Source organism: Coenobita brevimanus, chromosome 65, assembly GCF_032717465.1.
Source record: "Coenobita brevimanus isolate Jiangsu-jjx chromosome 65, ASM3271746v2, whole genome shotgun sequence".
NCBI lineage: Eukaryota > Metazoa > Arthropoda > Malacostraca > Decapoda > Coenobitidae > Coenobita > Coenobita brevimanus.
This window is the reverse complement of record NC_137018.1, coordinates 48,096,391-48,110,495: the sequence shown is the minus strand read 5'-3', so window position 1 is coordinate 48,110,495 and position 14,105 is coordinate 48,096,391. Positions and strand designations below refer to the sequence as shown.

The 14,105-nt window shown below is 40.8% G+C and overlaps 1 protein-coding gene across 1 annotated transcript in view; it reads left to right on the top strand.

The window, feature by feature from the left end:
• The first annotated feature begins 1,091 nt into the window (after positions 1–1,091).
• Positions 1,092–14,105, top strand: part of DAAM (disheveled-associated activator of morphogenesis-like protein) — a 58,253-nt gene continuing 45,239 nt past the window's right edge. Inside the window, exons 1-9 of the mRNA XM_080276507.1 lie at positions 1,092–1,097; positions 3,389–3,520; positions 5,735–5,823; positions 7,977–8,178; positions 8,754–8,885; positions 9,445–9,552; positions 9,999–10,274; positions 10,659–10,856; positions 12,877–13,091. Of these exons, the coding sequence (XP_080132633.1) occupies positions 1,092–1,097; positions 3,389–3,520; positions 5,735–5,823; positions 7,977–8,178; positions 8,754–8,885; positions 9,445–9,552; positions 9,999–10,274; positions 10,659–10,856; positions 12,877–13,091 (1,358 nt within the window). The remainder of the gene's footprint in view (positions 1,098–3,388; positions 3,521–5,734; positions 5,824–7,976; positions 8,179–8,753; positions 8,886–9,444; positions 9,553–9,998; positions 10,275–10,658; positions 10,857–12,876; positions 13,092–14,105) is intronic.

The following is a 14,105-nucleotide window of genomic DNA, read 5'->3' as shown; positions in this document are numbered from 1 at the left end:
CATTTAAATGCTGCCAAGGACGTAGAATGGTGTCCTGCAGCTTTATTGACACTGGACATTAATAACCTAGCCTCGAGCCTTCCTACTCCCCGGGCTGGCTTGGGCCTAAAGGGGTAAGAAAGGAATGGCTGCATTTTACCAAGAAAAACATTACCAGTATCCAAAGTAGCGTGACAGAAATGCGCGCGTGTGTGTGTGTGTGTGTGTGTGTGTAATTCCTGTGTGACTACTTTTTACCGTGCATATTGTAGTTTTTTTTTTTTTTTTCGCTGAGCACCGTATGGAAATTTATTCTAAATACAAGTTTGCGCGGGCCAAATCAGACTTGTAATTTTTTTTTTTTTTCGAATTCTCCCGATAGAACTTTTACTTCTGTATACTTCTTGCTGAATGAGAAATATATATTCATTAGTAACACCCCCAGCTAAGGATGAGATTGGAAAGAAAAATATGTTTTTGCATAAGCTGCTTGATAGCGTTTTTTTTTTTTTTTTTAATTCGAATTAGTGACTACGGGAGCACTTTTCCTTGTATATATATATATATATATATATATATATATATATATATATATATATATATATATTGTCCAGGAAGGAAAACATTCTAATTATACCCCAGCGTGAATAATGTTTTGATGTGCATGTCAGTGTCTGTTTATGGTTAAGCATTTTCTTATTCTCTTAAGGAAAAAAAAAAAAACGCCGGAACATCCTTATATTAATTCTAATGGATTTTTTTTTCAATATATCAGCATTATCTGATTTCTGCGAGCTCAACTTCCCATGTAATTTTTGCTCAGTAAGAAACAAGTACCTAAAAAGTCCTGACATTCCTTTTTCTTTTGTCTTGCTCCCCCCCCCTTTTTTTTTCCAATTCCTAAAAGATACCGTTTTCTACGCACATAAATTTAGGCAAAGAAAAAAGGACATCGATATATAAAACCACCGTCGTAACAGACAACAATATCACAGTGACCCAAATAACTGCCCTCTAGTGGTGAAACAAGCAAGCCTTTTGGCGGGAAAAACATGTGCGCATCGTATTTTTGTGGGGTAAGATTATGCCTGGCACATATGGAATTACGCGTGATGGCGGTAAATGGCACTTCTTATGGGGGAAACTGCCGGAATTTCTCTCATATTTACTCTCTCTCTCTCTCTCTCTCTCTCTCTCTCATCAGTGTGTGTGTGTGTGTGTGTGTGTGTGTGTGTGTGTTTGGAAGGCATATCAGTGTCTATCTATCCGTCTGTCTATCTATATCTGTCCTTTGGGTGACACACTTGTTTGGATGTTGGTCATGTCTATAGTGTCAAAGGTTTTTGCATTAAAAACAGAGCCATCCCTGAAAAAAAAAAAAGTGAAAAACATTGCATGGTCAGAAATTTCACTTTCAGTACTGCTTTCCACTGTTGTTATGAAATTTCCCTCAGGCGTTTCAATACAACAAGGTGCTACTTCTCATTGTTGTCATGTAAGGTATGTAGCCGGAGGGTGTGGTGGGTGGGAGAGAGCCTTCTGTTGCTGTACTACCCATGTCTCATTAAGTTTTAGTAGTGTCGCCAGTTCTCTCCCTCTCTCTCTCTCTCTCTCTGAATATCGTTTCAAATGAACCAGCATGAAATATCGGAAATATCAAAAGAACTTTGAAGCCTAATAAACGTAATAAATTTAGAATCTGAATAAGCTAGCTGATTTTCGTATATTTTAAGGTATGGAGAGGATGAATATAGAAAACCTAAATAGATAGATAGATAGATAGATAGCCAGACAAAGACTGATAGATTAATAAAGTTGGTAAAACAGATGGAACAGTTATAAAGCAAATGATTATACAGGTATATAGAGATGGTTAAAAGATCGAAAAAGGTATATACTGTACACACACACACACACACACACACACACACACAGGCGGAGAGGTGAAACATGTACTATACAGATGGATGACATGGATGGACTGATGGATCTACTCATACGATGGCTGGATGAAAAGAAATTAGTGCCTGTGGAAACATCTGTAGCCGTACACATATGGTGTGTGTGTATGTGTGTTGAGAGAGAGAGAGAGAGAGAGAGAGAAGGGTGGAACCGGAAATTCTACCTGCCCTCTCCACCCTTTTTATTGTTTTATTGCGTGTATGTGTGTGTGTGTGTGTGTGTGTGTGTGTGTGTGTGTGTGTGTGTGTGTGTGTGTGTAGTATTCCTAATATACTATAAAGGGATAGTATTCTGTACATAAAAAGCTTTGTTACATCATGTATTGTTATCTCTCAGAATTTTGTAACATTTTGTGCAGTGAGGTTCAATGAGCATGGAGAGCGAGAGACTAACGAGGAGAGTGTACGTGAGTGAGGTGGAGTGTGGGAGTGGGAGAGCGAGGCCGAGGATGAGATGGATGGAGAGATAAATGAGAGAGGGGAGTGTCAGCTGGGAAAGGGCAGTGAAATGGCGGGGAACTGGGCGACAATGGAGGCGACTTGTTCGTCACCCATTACGGGATTGAGGCGTCTAGCATTATAGTTAGACAGACAGATAGGTATAATGAAGTCACTGTTATTATTATTATTCATATTACTGCTACTACTAGTACTTGTACTACTACTACTATTACTACAACAACCACCACCACCACTAAAAGGACAAAGAGCAGGGACAAGAACAACAACAATTACTGCCACTATTACTGCTTATATCCAGCAGTTACAGTAATAGTAGTAGTAGCAGTAGTAGTGGTAGTATTTATTATTATTAATCTGCGCTATGACCGTGAACAAACAAGGTATGCAGGGTGATAAAGGAAGAGAAACATGTAGGACAGAAATGAATGGAATATGTATGAAAGATGGTCGAGACGATGGTTGCACCCCGATAGAATGGTCTCTATCCCACGTGCGTTGTGAAACAGTTTTCTATATCGTTTGCCTAATGAAGTGAAGCCGAGAATTTCAAAGACTACACGCCGTTGAATGACCTGGGTCCTCATTCCTGCGTTATAGTACTTTTTTTTTTTCCCCCCCCCCAATAATCTGACTACCGGGCAACTCTCACAAGCTGAATACTAAATCGCGGTTGCATGAAATTCTTTGCCCCTTAGTTTTGAGGCAGTAGAAACCTTTATTGGTTTGATACTAGTCAGAGCTACCCTTCAGCCTGATTAGTCGACTCGACACTTGGCTGTCATCTGACTCGAAGCTGAAAGGGGTTAGGAGCTACATGTATTCGTCCGACGAAAACAGAGAAGTCATGCATTTTTTCATGTTTCTGTATTGCTTCCGCTGTATATAATTACACTAATGTGGAGAATAGGCTATTATTATTATTATTATTGTTATTATTATTATTATTATTATTACTACCCCTGTACTGACTTTGCTTGTGTTTTCAGGCGGTGGGTTGGTGCTTCCGTGGTGACGTTGACCTGTGGCACGGCGCCCCCCCTGCCCCCTCGTCCCCACCCTCTACCTCACCCCCACACCCTCACTCCACTCCATCCTGGCCCGGATGGCGCCATGTCAAGGTCAGTTTGTGTTATATGTGGTCAGGTCAGTTTAGGTTAGGCTAGAGTAGGACTATAGGCTTGGCTGTGCTAGGCTATAGATTGGAGTAGATTACATTTTATGTGATTAGGATAAAATGAGTCTGGTTAGATTTAGGCCAAGTAGATCAGGTTAGCTAGGTTCAGTAAGGACTGGTTAGGTATGGACTCATGTAGAGGTGTATGGTATGTAGGAGGACTGATGGGCCTTGATAGCAGGCTGTGAAGCCTATGCCCAGAGTCGGACACACACACACACACACACACACACACACACAAACTTAGGTACCGGTACTGTCAAATTAGATCAGGTCACATGAAATTGCATCAGTCCACATTAGACAGGACCACATCAGCTTTGGTCAAAGACTGGGTCAGCTCAGGTTTCTGCTGTCTTTTATGTTTGGGTGACAAGTTCTTTGTTACAACATGCTTAGCACTCAGCATCTAGTTACTGGAAGATGAAGTAAGGGAAACAGCAAGTACTGGTACTATAACTTTAATACTATTTTAATTGTTAACAAAATTAAGTAGAAATGGAACTTTTTTTTTTTTTTTTTTTTTCTCAACCTCAGTTTGTGTGGCTATGTAGATTCTTCAATCACAGGTAAGGAACTGTGTAGGGCAGTGCTAAATATACAGTATAGTAGCCTACTTACATTGTGTTGGAAACTGACACCCCCTAGTGGTAAACTGTGCCCCACTGGGGTTGGACCAGGGTTCTTCCCCACACTGAGGGGCAGGGAAATATGAGATTTGGCTCCCAGGTGGATGTCGCAGCTGTTTCACTCCACCCAGGGTGCACAGCGCCACCACATTTACCGCCCTCGTTAGTGCCAATGAAACAGTGTGGAGCCACATATTGGTTGATCAGAACGCTGGTGTTGACCACTGCATTGCACTTTTGGCTCCCTACCTTGAGACATGGGGTTTTGTAGAGGCCTGGGTTACTGCCATAGGTCTTGGATAGACCTTATAGCAGACTGAGCTTGGACAGCATTTCCCATTATGGTGTATGTTTTATCCACTAAGACATTGTAAATGCTTTTCTTTAGTGTTTTGTAATGCTAGTTGATAAGGAGTACTACTGCACTTGAAAATCTCAGTGGTTTAAACCGTCTGTACGATTGATCCAACTTGAAGATTTGAAATAGCTAAGTGGGTAACAGCTTCATCATTGTAGCAAGAGTTGTTCTATCTCTACTTATTATTGAGCTTAAGTTGTCCCTCCAGGGTGTGTGAATGTTTGTAGCCCAGGTATCTCATAGCCCTTCAAAGTCTAGAGGTGGCAGTGTAAGTGAACAGTGACATTGGTGGGTTACATGTGAGTGGCAGTTGGTTTGGCACTAACACCACTCTAAGGCCTTGGCATTAGCAACCCTCTACTTGTATAGCAGTTTGGTGCTGGGGCCATGTGAAGGAGCAACCCTAGGAAGTTGCAGAGTTTTTGCCTTTATGCAGAATATGATGATGTTGGATTGGAGACTGGATTGTATTAGAGTCTGCAAACTGAGCATCTGTAGGGGCTGGGTGTGGTCCAAGGAGTCCTAATTAGAGGAAACTTATGGCAGATGGTGTGAGGCTGACAGGTGGTTGGTCTTGTGTGATGAATGGGTTTCTGATCTTGAACCTGCTCTGCTCTCCAGTACTTCATTGATTTTGTTGAGCATGGTTGTTTTCTTGTCCCCTCAGAGTCATCTCTGGACCTTGTGGCAAAATTCAGTTTGCATACATCTTTTCCTTCTTACATGGTTGTCCTTACTTCACATGACATTTTAGTTAGTGTACAGCAACAATTGATCATATAAGGTCAGGTCACATGTGATCTTTGGTTACATCAGGTACAGGGATGGTAAGTCATACAGTACTAGTTGTAATATAGTACCTAAATTTACACAGAGATGTTCTGTCTTTTGCTGCTGTATATCCCCCAGTATTTGTAAATTTTGTACTCATGTATTTGATGATTAGTGCTGAATTAAGTAATATCAGTAGTAGAGCATTGAAAAAGGATATTCTCTGTCTTTGGAGTAGAGTACAGTATTTAATGTTTTGTTTCCAGGTTTACTTATAACTGTTTGTACTCCTATCATTTAGTGACTTTTGTTAAGTGACAAATTCCAGCAGTGCTTCCTCTCAGAATGTATGTAATATGTGTACTAGTGCATTGTGTAATGTTTCCTTGTACCCCACCAGGAGAGCCTACGGGAGGACCTGGGGCAGCTTAAGAGGAACCCCCTGACCTGCTGCCCCTGCCTCACCTCTGACTCAGTCGACCGATTCAGGTACACATGAGTACTACTTTAGATGGTTTGTTTTCACCTGCATTAGCTTCATTATTTTGGTTTTAACACCTTCAGTAGGAGAGGTTTTAAATTGAATACTATATAATCATCTGGAGGTAGAGGTTAAAAGAGAATGTTTTCAGCACAGCGTAGGAGACCATTGCCAAGCTGAACAAGATCATCTGCAGGTACCAAATATGGAATAAAAGTATCTTCTAAAGGGGAGAAAGAATGTAACAAATGAGAAGCCCACATGAGACCTGCCAAGTACATAGCAGCAAATGATTTTGGATTAGACTGTGTTTTGGTGCATTGTCTGAATTATGTGTCCATGTCCCTAGTCAGGGCTGATTGAGGTCAGTTTTGGCCATGTTCATATTTCCATAATGCCGGTGAAGGTTGTCTTATAAATATGGTACACAAGTTGTTAAAAGATCTGTGCTGGGACATTGGGAATATCTCATAGAGAGAAAAAGAGAGAGAGAGAGAGAGAGAGAGAGAGAGAAATATGGTAAAAAAAAAAAAAAAATTAAAATCATATACCAGTACATCAACTTAAGAAAGTAGGCAGCTAAACATTACCAAATCCAGCATATACTAAGAATGTTACAAAATCATATGTTTGGCCAACCAGCACCACTCTGGTCTGTCACTTCCCATGTTTTAGTACACCCCTTTCCTTAACCTTTTGGTTGCTGTGTAGTTCTTGAAGTCAGAAGTGATCATATGGCACATTAAGTGTAATAAAGTGCAGTTTGTAGTTCTTATCTGATGAGATAATGTTATACTATTTCTGTTGAGCAAGGAAGAGTGGCTGTGCGTGACAGAAATAAATGGAGAGAAATTGTGAATGAATAAGTGATGACACAGCCCCGGGGAGATATTCTCCCGCATTTGGTTTGATCAGCTAGTCAGGTCAGGTGCGGGTAAGGGGATGAGTCTGTTATGATGTGGCAGGGGTAAACCAGCTCTGCTGTTGGGGCCTGCTGCGGATGTCACTGATTGCATTGCGCAGTTGACCCTTGTGCGGTGAGGATCTGTCTGTTTTCCCCTTTGGGGCTAAGATGTGAATGGATGAGTAAATGGGGAGTGTTTCGTCCTGTCTGGGCTGCCTCCCTTTCCTTGGGGGAAGCAGCCTAGGTATATAGATAGATAGATAGATTTCATAGGGGTAGGAATAAAGTACAAAGTTCATATGTTGTGACAAGAAAGTTAAACCTTGATGAATTAGCTTTGTACAGTAGTATTGCAAACACAGTCATCGCCACTCAGATAGTGGTCTTATTGAACATGTCTCAGATTTCTTGGGCCATTGCTGGTAGTGTCAAGTGATATCATGGATTGCACCATTTAATGTAATTGGTTAATAGAATTTAGGTACAGCAAAAATATCATCAGGTGTGGTACAGCTTGATCTAGAACGTTGAGGCTGGTCTATGGCGTTTTATTTACTGCTTTCAAAAATTATCTGTAGTGTAAATCATAGTGCAGTAAACCTCATGTTTATTTCACTACTGGTAAATAATCTGATATTAAATATTGTGTTGTATAGTCCATATAGTGTATAGCTGGATTGAGTACAATATCTATCTATCTGTTGCCAGACGATATAATCCCTTAAGGGATGGCCATTTGACTTTGAGTTATTTGTTTTACAGGGAGGGGCACTAACCCTCCACCAACCCATTTGTTGACACGTACAGTAGGGAGCACTTATGGTTTGGTTATATCGTTACCACCCAGCATTGTAAATGGTTTCTTGGCTTGCAGGAAACCATTTGGCTTGTCACTCAATGTAAAGCCACCTGTAAAGGAAAGAAAAGCAATAAGAAGTGACAGGAAAGATGGAAGAAATAGGAAGAGAGGAGGGCAGGCACAGAAAAAGAATGATAAAGGCTAAGGAAGAAGCAGGCAGCACTACATCAAGTGAGTGGATGATGGTCGCCACCACCTACCACAAATATATATATATATATATATATATATATATATATATATATATATATATATATATATATATATATATATATATATATATATATATATCTATATACCGTATATACAGTATATACCATATATATTTTCAGGTCTCAAATATTTGCATTTTTATTAGATTTCAAAACCTGACCTAATGTACTCTGTTGGTGTGTCAGGTCAAGTGTGGGTGAAGCACGCGAGAGAATACATGAGCGTGTGAGTTGGTGGGCGGAGCGGCTGCCCTGCCCCCTACTCCCCTGCTGTCCCTCCCTCCCCCCAGTCCCATCTCACAAGTCAAGGTCCCGGTCAGGGTCAAGAATCATGAAGCGCGGGGGCAAGGTGCGGCGTGGGGAGTGGTACTCCTCCTGCTTCTGCTTTGTAAGGAACTGTCTTGTTGATTGTTTGATTATTTTCAAGTTTGTTTCATTTTATTTGAGCTCATGTTAGGTGAAGTTTTAATGTTAATTTTCCAGATATATGCTGCTCATTATTGTAGGTTTATGGAGCATTTGATTTGCACAACTCGTAAAGATGATATTTGAAATAATTATTGTAAGATTAGTGAATTTCATCCCTGGTGAGACTGATATAACAGCTAACTGTTTTTAGATTACCTTTCTCTGACCCTTAGTAGGCATATTTAGGGTAAATATTTCTTCTGGTACGTAGGAATATTTTGTTATAATAGTAAAGTGATTAGAGAAAGTCTGCAGCAGGTTGAAATAGTGGCATACTGGAGTATTAGTTGGTAGAAAGATTATTGAACTGTAGTACTCTGTTATATCTTCTAAATTAAGAGCTTGACATCTGTGCATGGCATACGGAAGTTACAGTTGCTGTCATGTCATGATTACCTTTCTGAATTAATTGTCCTCATCTCTTGACTAGCAACAGTTTGTTTGTCTCACTCTGTACCCAGTCCATCACTAACTGCCAGTGGCATCCTACCACAGAAGGGGTCCGAGCCACCGCAGATCGAGCATGTGGTGTCAGAGCAGCCGCAGATGGTCCAGGTGGCACCACCACCCAACATGACCGAGGACCTGGAACCTGAGGAGTTGCAGACCAAGGTCACAGAGCTCTTGGTAGGTCATGCTAGCCCACTAGCCCACAGGGATTTATAGAAGCATTGAGGTATTTAATAGGTTATGGAAAGAGAAAATTGTAATACATACAGGGGTGGATTAACCACTAAGCTGACTAGGCTGTAACCTAGGGTCTCTACCCTTGAAGGGCCTCCCAGTCATTTGAAATAAAAAAGGGGGTGGGGAATAGTAACTCTGTAAATGGATATATGGTAAAAATTACAGTGGCTGGCATCATACAAGATCAAATGATGGTCATTAAAATCTCTGTATGGAGGCCTGAACCCAAGTTTAGCGTAGGGTCCCCAAAGAAGTTAAGCTGGCCCTGAATACATAGGCTACATGAATCATTATTCTGACCAGCAGCTAATCTCTCCATGGAATATATTTCAAAGATTTGTACATGTATGTTGAAATTTTTAAATTGTTAGGCTCTAAATATAACTTCTGTGACTGAGAAGGGGTGATAATGGAGTGGCTCTTTCCATTAGATATGGTAGTACATTAACTTGCCACAGTTCCTGAAGAAAACACTTGAATAATTTATAACATTGCCCAGGATGAGCTTGATCTGACTGCGGTACAGAAGACAGGAATCCTCAACTTCCCTCCTGAGAAACAGCTGCAGCTCCTCTATGATTACCACACTCTCAAGTCCTCCAATAAGGTGTGTTTGGCAGTGTGGTGTTGTATTCAGAGCACAGTGTTTATTTATCCAGTACTGTGTTTTTATTTTTAACTGGGATATGGTAAAGCACTTATATCTACCAAGAATCTTGTTATACAAAAGACTTTGTCACTTGAATTTTGATCTTATTGCATTAATTTTCGATATTTCTCTTTAATTTTTACCTTTCTTATGATGTTCTCTTCCACATTACATTAGTTCTCTTAATATTGGTATATACTATGATAATATAAATTTGAAGAGAATCAGTTGGTAGTACTGTATCTTACTATCTAAACTTCAGCTTGGTAAGCTTCTGAATGACTTGTAAAATTATAGTAATGAGTTGATGAAAATGTATTCAACAATTTACCAGCTTCTTTTTTATTAGGAGTCTATAGTTTATGTATCTTGAATGGAAAACTAATTTCACCTGCATCACACAGAAAATTGAAAGTCCGGAGGCGTACATTGCCAAACTAGATGAGTACTCAGAGCTTACTGTGCCAGCGGACCAATACCAACACCACTCATGGCTGAAGTACACTGAGGGGCTGCGTACGGCCCTAGCCACACAGAGTAACACCTTCGTCTCACAGTTCATGGATGCTGGCGGTCTGGCCTCACTCCTGCGATTCCTGGAGAGCATGGACGACTCCACCTTCCAATCCAGTATACACATGAACATCATTGCATGTGTCAAGGCGCTTATGAATAACTCAGTATGTCTTGTTCTGCTCTGTTATTATCATATAATTTGATAATGCAGAAATGTTTTTACTTTGCCTTGAACAAATTGCACCAGTGTTAGGAGTACTGTAGATTTTGGGAGTTAATAACTCTGTTAATATTTTTATTGATTCCTACAATCTGAGCAGTCCTTCGCAATATGAATAAAGCTGTCTTGCAGTATTGTACTTTCATGTACATACAGTATTGTAGTAAGAGATAAACCACAGTTGTGTGAAAGTTAACTGTACTGTATGTAGAAATAAGTTTGCCAAGATAAATAGTTGGACTGATTTACATGATAGCACAGTAATTACACAAATGAATTAATCATAGTGTATCCTCTTCAGTTAATTGCTTCACTTATCTCAACCCAGAATGGTCGGCGGCATATCCTGGCTCACCCATCCTGCATGAGTGTCATTTGCCAGTCCCTGCGCACCCATAACCTTAAGACCAAGACAGTGGTGTTGGAGATCCTTGGTGGTGTGTGTCTCCTGCCAGGTGGACACAAGAAGGTGCTTGAGGCAATGCTCCACTTCCAGAAATTTGCCGGAGAAAGGACCAGATTCCAGGTGAATGGAGGCCTGATGCATTTCTATCTCTGTAGTCATCAGTCTTTGTATTACTGTTCCTGTTGTCTCTGTATTTTTCTTGTCTGATAGCAGTTGCCATCTTCTATCTTTAATAAAAGGCTCTCGTGCAACCTGATGGTTGTAGAGATGAATCTTGTTCATCGTCATCATCATCATCACCATCATCATCATCATCATCATCATCATCATCATCATCATCATCATCATCATCATCATCATCGTCATCCAATCCTACATTGCCCTGTGAAGAGCAAAGAAGCCCGGGGCTAGGCAAGTTGGTCCTGACATTTAAGATGAGAATGACCAGCCTCACTCATCCCTGAATGGCATTACGTGAGCAGTAAACCCCAACCATCCCTTTGACATAAACCTTCCCCAGCTCAATCTGATTGGAGTGCCGTAATTACCCACTTAACCACCAGGCACCAAAATTTGGTTATGTGGTTACTCCATCCTTCTTTCCTTCCCTCCTCTTCTGTCTTTCTATCCTTCATTCTTTCCTTGTCCTTCTGCCTACGGGTGACTTTACACTTCCTCTTCTGTGTTTCTTTCCTTCATTCTTTCCTTTTCCTTCTGCCTGTGCGTGACTCTACATTGCGTGACAAGCCAAATGGTTTCCTGTACACCAGGAAACCATTTACCACTCTGGGTGGTAACCATATAACCAGATTTTGGCACCTGGTGGTTTAGTGGGTAATTATTACGCTCCAGTCGGATTGAGGTGGTGAAGGTTTATATCCAAGTGGTGGTTGGGGTTGATTGCTCATGTATTGCCACTCAGGGATGAGTGAGGCTGGTCACTCTCGTCTTAAATGTCGAGACCAACTGCCTAGCCCCGGGCTCCTACGCTCCTCTTGGGGCAATGTAGGATTGGATGATGGATGGTTACCACCCAGCATAGTAAATGGTTCCGTGGTGTAAAAGAAACCATTTGGCTTGTCACTCAGTGTAGAGTCACCCACAGGTAGAAGGAAGTGGAAAGAATGAAGGAAAGAAAGACAGAAGAGGGATTGTAAAGTCACTTGTAGGCAGAAGGCTGAGGAAAGAATGATGGAAAGAAAGACAGAAGAGGATGGAAGGAAAGAAGGATGGAGGAGAGGAAAGGGCATACACCTGAGAGCAGTACTACATCGAGTGAGTGGATGGTGAGTGCCCCCACCTACCATATAAAAGTGAAATTTTTATTAAATGAATGCGTGATGATTTTTTTTGTTTTTGTTTTACTGTACATTGTACTAAGTTATCTTCACTAAATAAAAATTCTAAAAAAAACAGTGAAGATTAATGTTCCATTGTATTAGATTCTAACATCCCAGATATATCAGATTTATTTTCCGCTTCACTTTCATTACTAAGAATTATTGCATATCAGTTAGGGAGTCTCAGTGATACAGCATTCAGGTTTACTGACACTGGTGTAGTGCCTTCATCATTGTAGGATGAGAGTCAACTGTAATGTCCCATATATTAAAAACGTTTTGAATGTCTCTTCCATGCTGCACTTATCCAACGAAATCCAGACACATTCTTGCATATAGTTATTCCTCTTAGACTCTTCTTATTCTTTTGACTATATTTTCCATTCTTGTTAATTTCCAAACCCTCTTTCAACGTGCAGGTTTGGATCTTTTTAATCTCCCTCCCATTACGTATCCTGAACTCCATAAAACCTGTATTAGGATGGCATTATTTGTCTAACTCTGGAACTTGCCCCATTTCATCTAATCTCCATAGCCTCAAATGTTTTTTTTTTTCTCTCTGTCACTATAATTACCCTTTACAGCATCTTTTCCCTAGAATGTGGTGTCTCACACTGATGTATCTTTTTCCTCACAGGTCAAACATTCCCCCATCTGCCCTTTCACTCACCCACCCATCCATCCATCCATCCAAGCTTCAATCCTTTGTTATGCCATAAGGAGCATGGGACCCCAAGGCTAGACTATTCAATCCATACAATTTCAGATCCTAATTTCCAACTTGCCTATGATCCCCACAGACCCTAATTGTGGACTTGGACCGTTCGTTTGGAAGCTATGGTGATGAGCTTGCTCTGCGAATTGCCATCATGTCCTTCATCAATGCTGTCATCCGATGGGGTCCTGGGGAGGACTCACTGGAATTCCGATTACATCTGCGCTATGAATTCCTCATGTTGGGAGTTCAGCCTGTTATTGAGAAGCTCAGGGATCTCCAGAATGACATCCTTGACAAGTAAGTGGCTCTACTGTCTTTCTGTGTGCTGAATATTAATGGTTGAGGTGCAGTTTTTGAATGTATGTTTCCTTTAATATGGGAATTTGAGTCATTGTTGTTCCTTGGTAGTTTCAGTTTTGTAGCTGTGGGGACTTTAGAACAGTATCTTGAGTAAGCTTAGTCATTTTTTTCATTGTTGCTGATTCTGGATGGATGAGACATATATTTGTGGATTATGAGGATGCGTGAAGTTTTCACTAGATGCGAGAGCATCTCCAAGAGTAGAATAGTCAGTCAGTCATGCCTAAGAATTTTCACACACAGGGTGGTTCTCCCTAGCAAAACCCCCTGTTGTGCTTCACTTGCATGAAGTTCATATTGTCCAGTACAGAAGCCCACAGTAACAAAAACTGATGCAGTAAATCATCAAAGGAATACATTATATGTTTATTACAGAAGCACAACAAGTTAACAACACAGTACTGGTGACAACAAGAAACAAATTAGCACATGCAATAACACCCTAATTGCTGTTACACAGGCATCTCAGAAGTAACACTCATTATCTCAGCATAGCAATGACAGTAGCAAGCAATGGCACAGTATTGCAGGAACAGTAACATACACAGAAATAATAAATAGTAAGTTACCTAGTACCGGTAATACATAAGTGCACGGACTGTAAGAAAAACAAATTGGTTGCTTATTAGGAAATACAGTATGACAGTCATCATCATCATCATCATCATCATCATCACCATGGAGAGGCAAATGCCTTGGGGCACACAGCCTCACTCATCCTCTGATTCCACCCATGAAGGGCCCCCTGTGCAACCCTCCAAGCAGTGACTCTTCCCCCTTTAAGTATCTCTCTCTATATGAACGATTAGCCGGTTCCAGCCGTGAGTTCTGTGGCCTTCCCCTTGGTCTCCTTCACCCCAGTTCAACTCTTTCAAAGATCACCCATTGAGCAGGGTCAGCCGTAGGAAATTGGGCCATGTGGCCATATACCTGGAGTTAGTGCTGATGCAG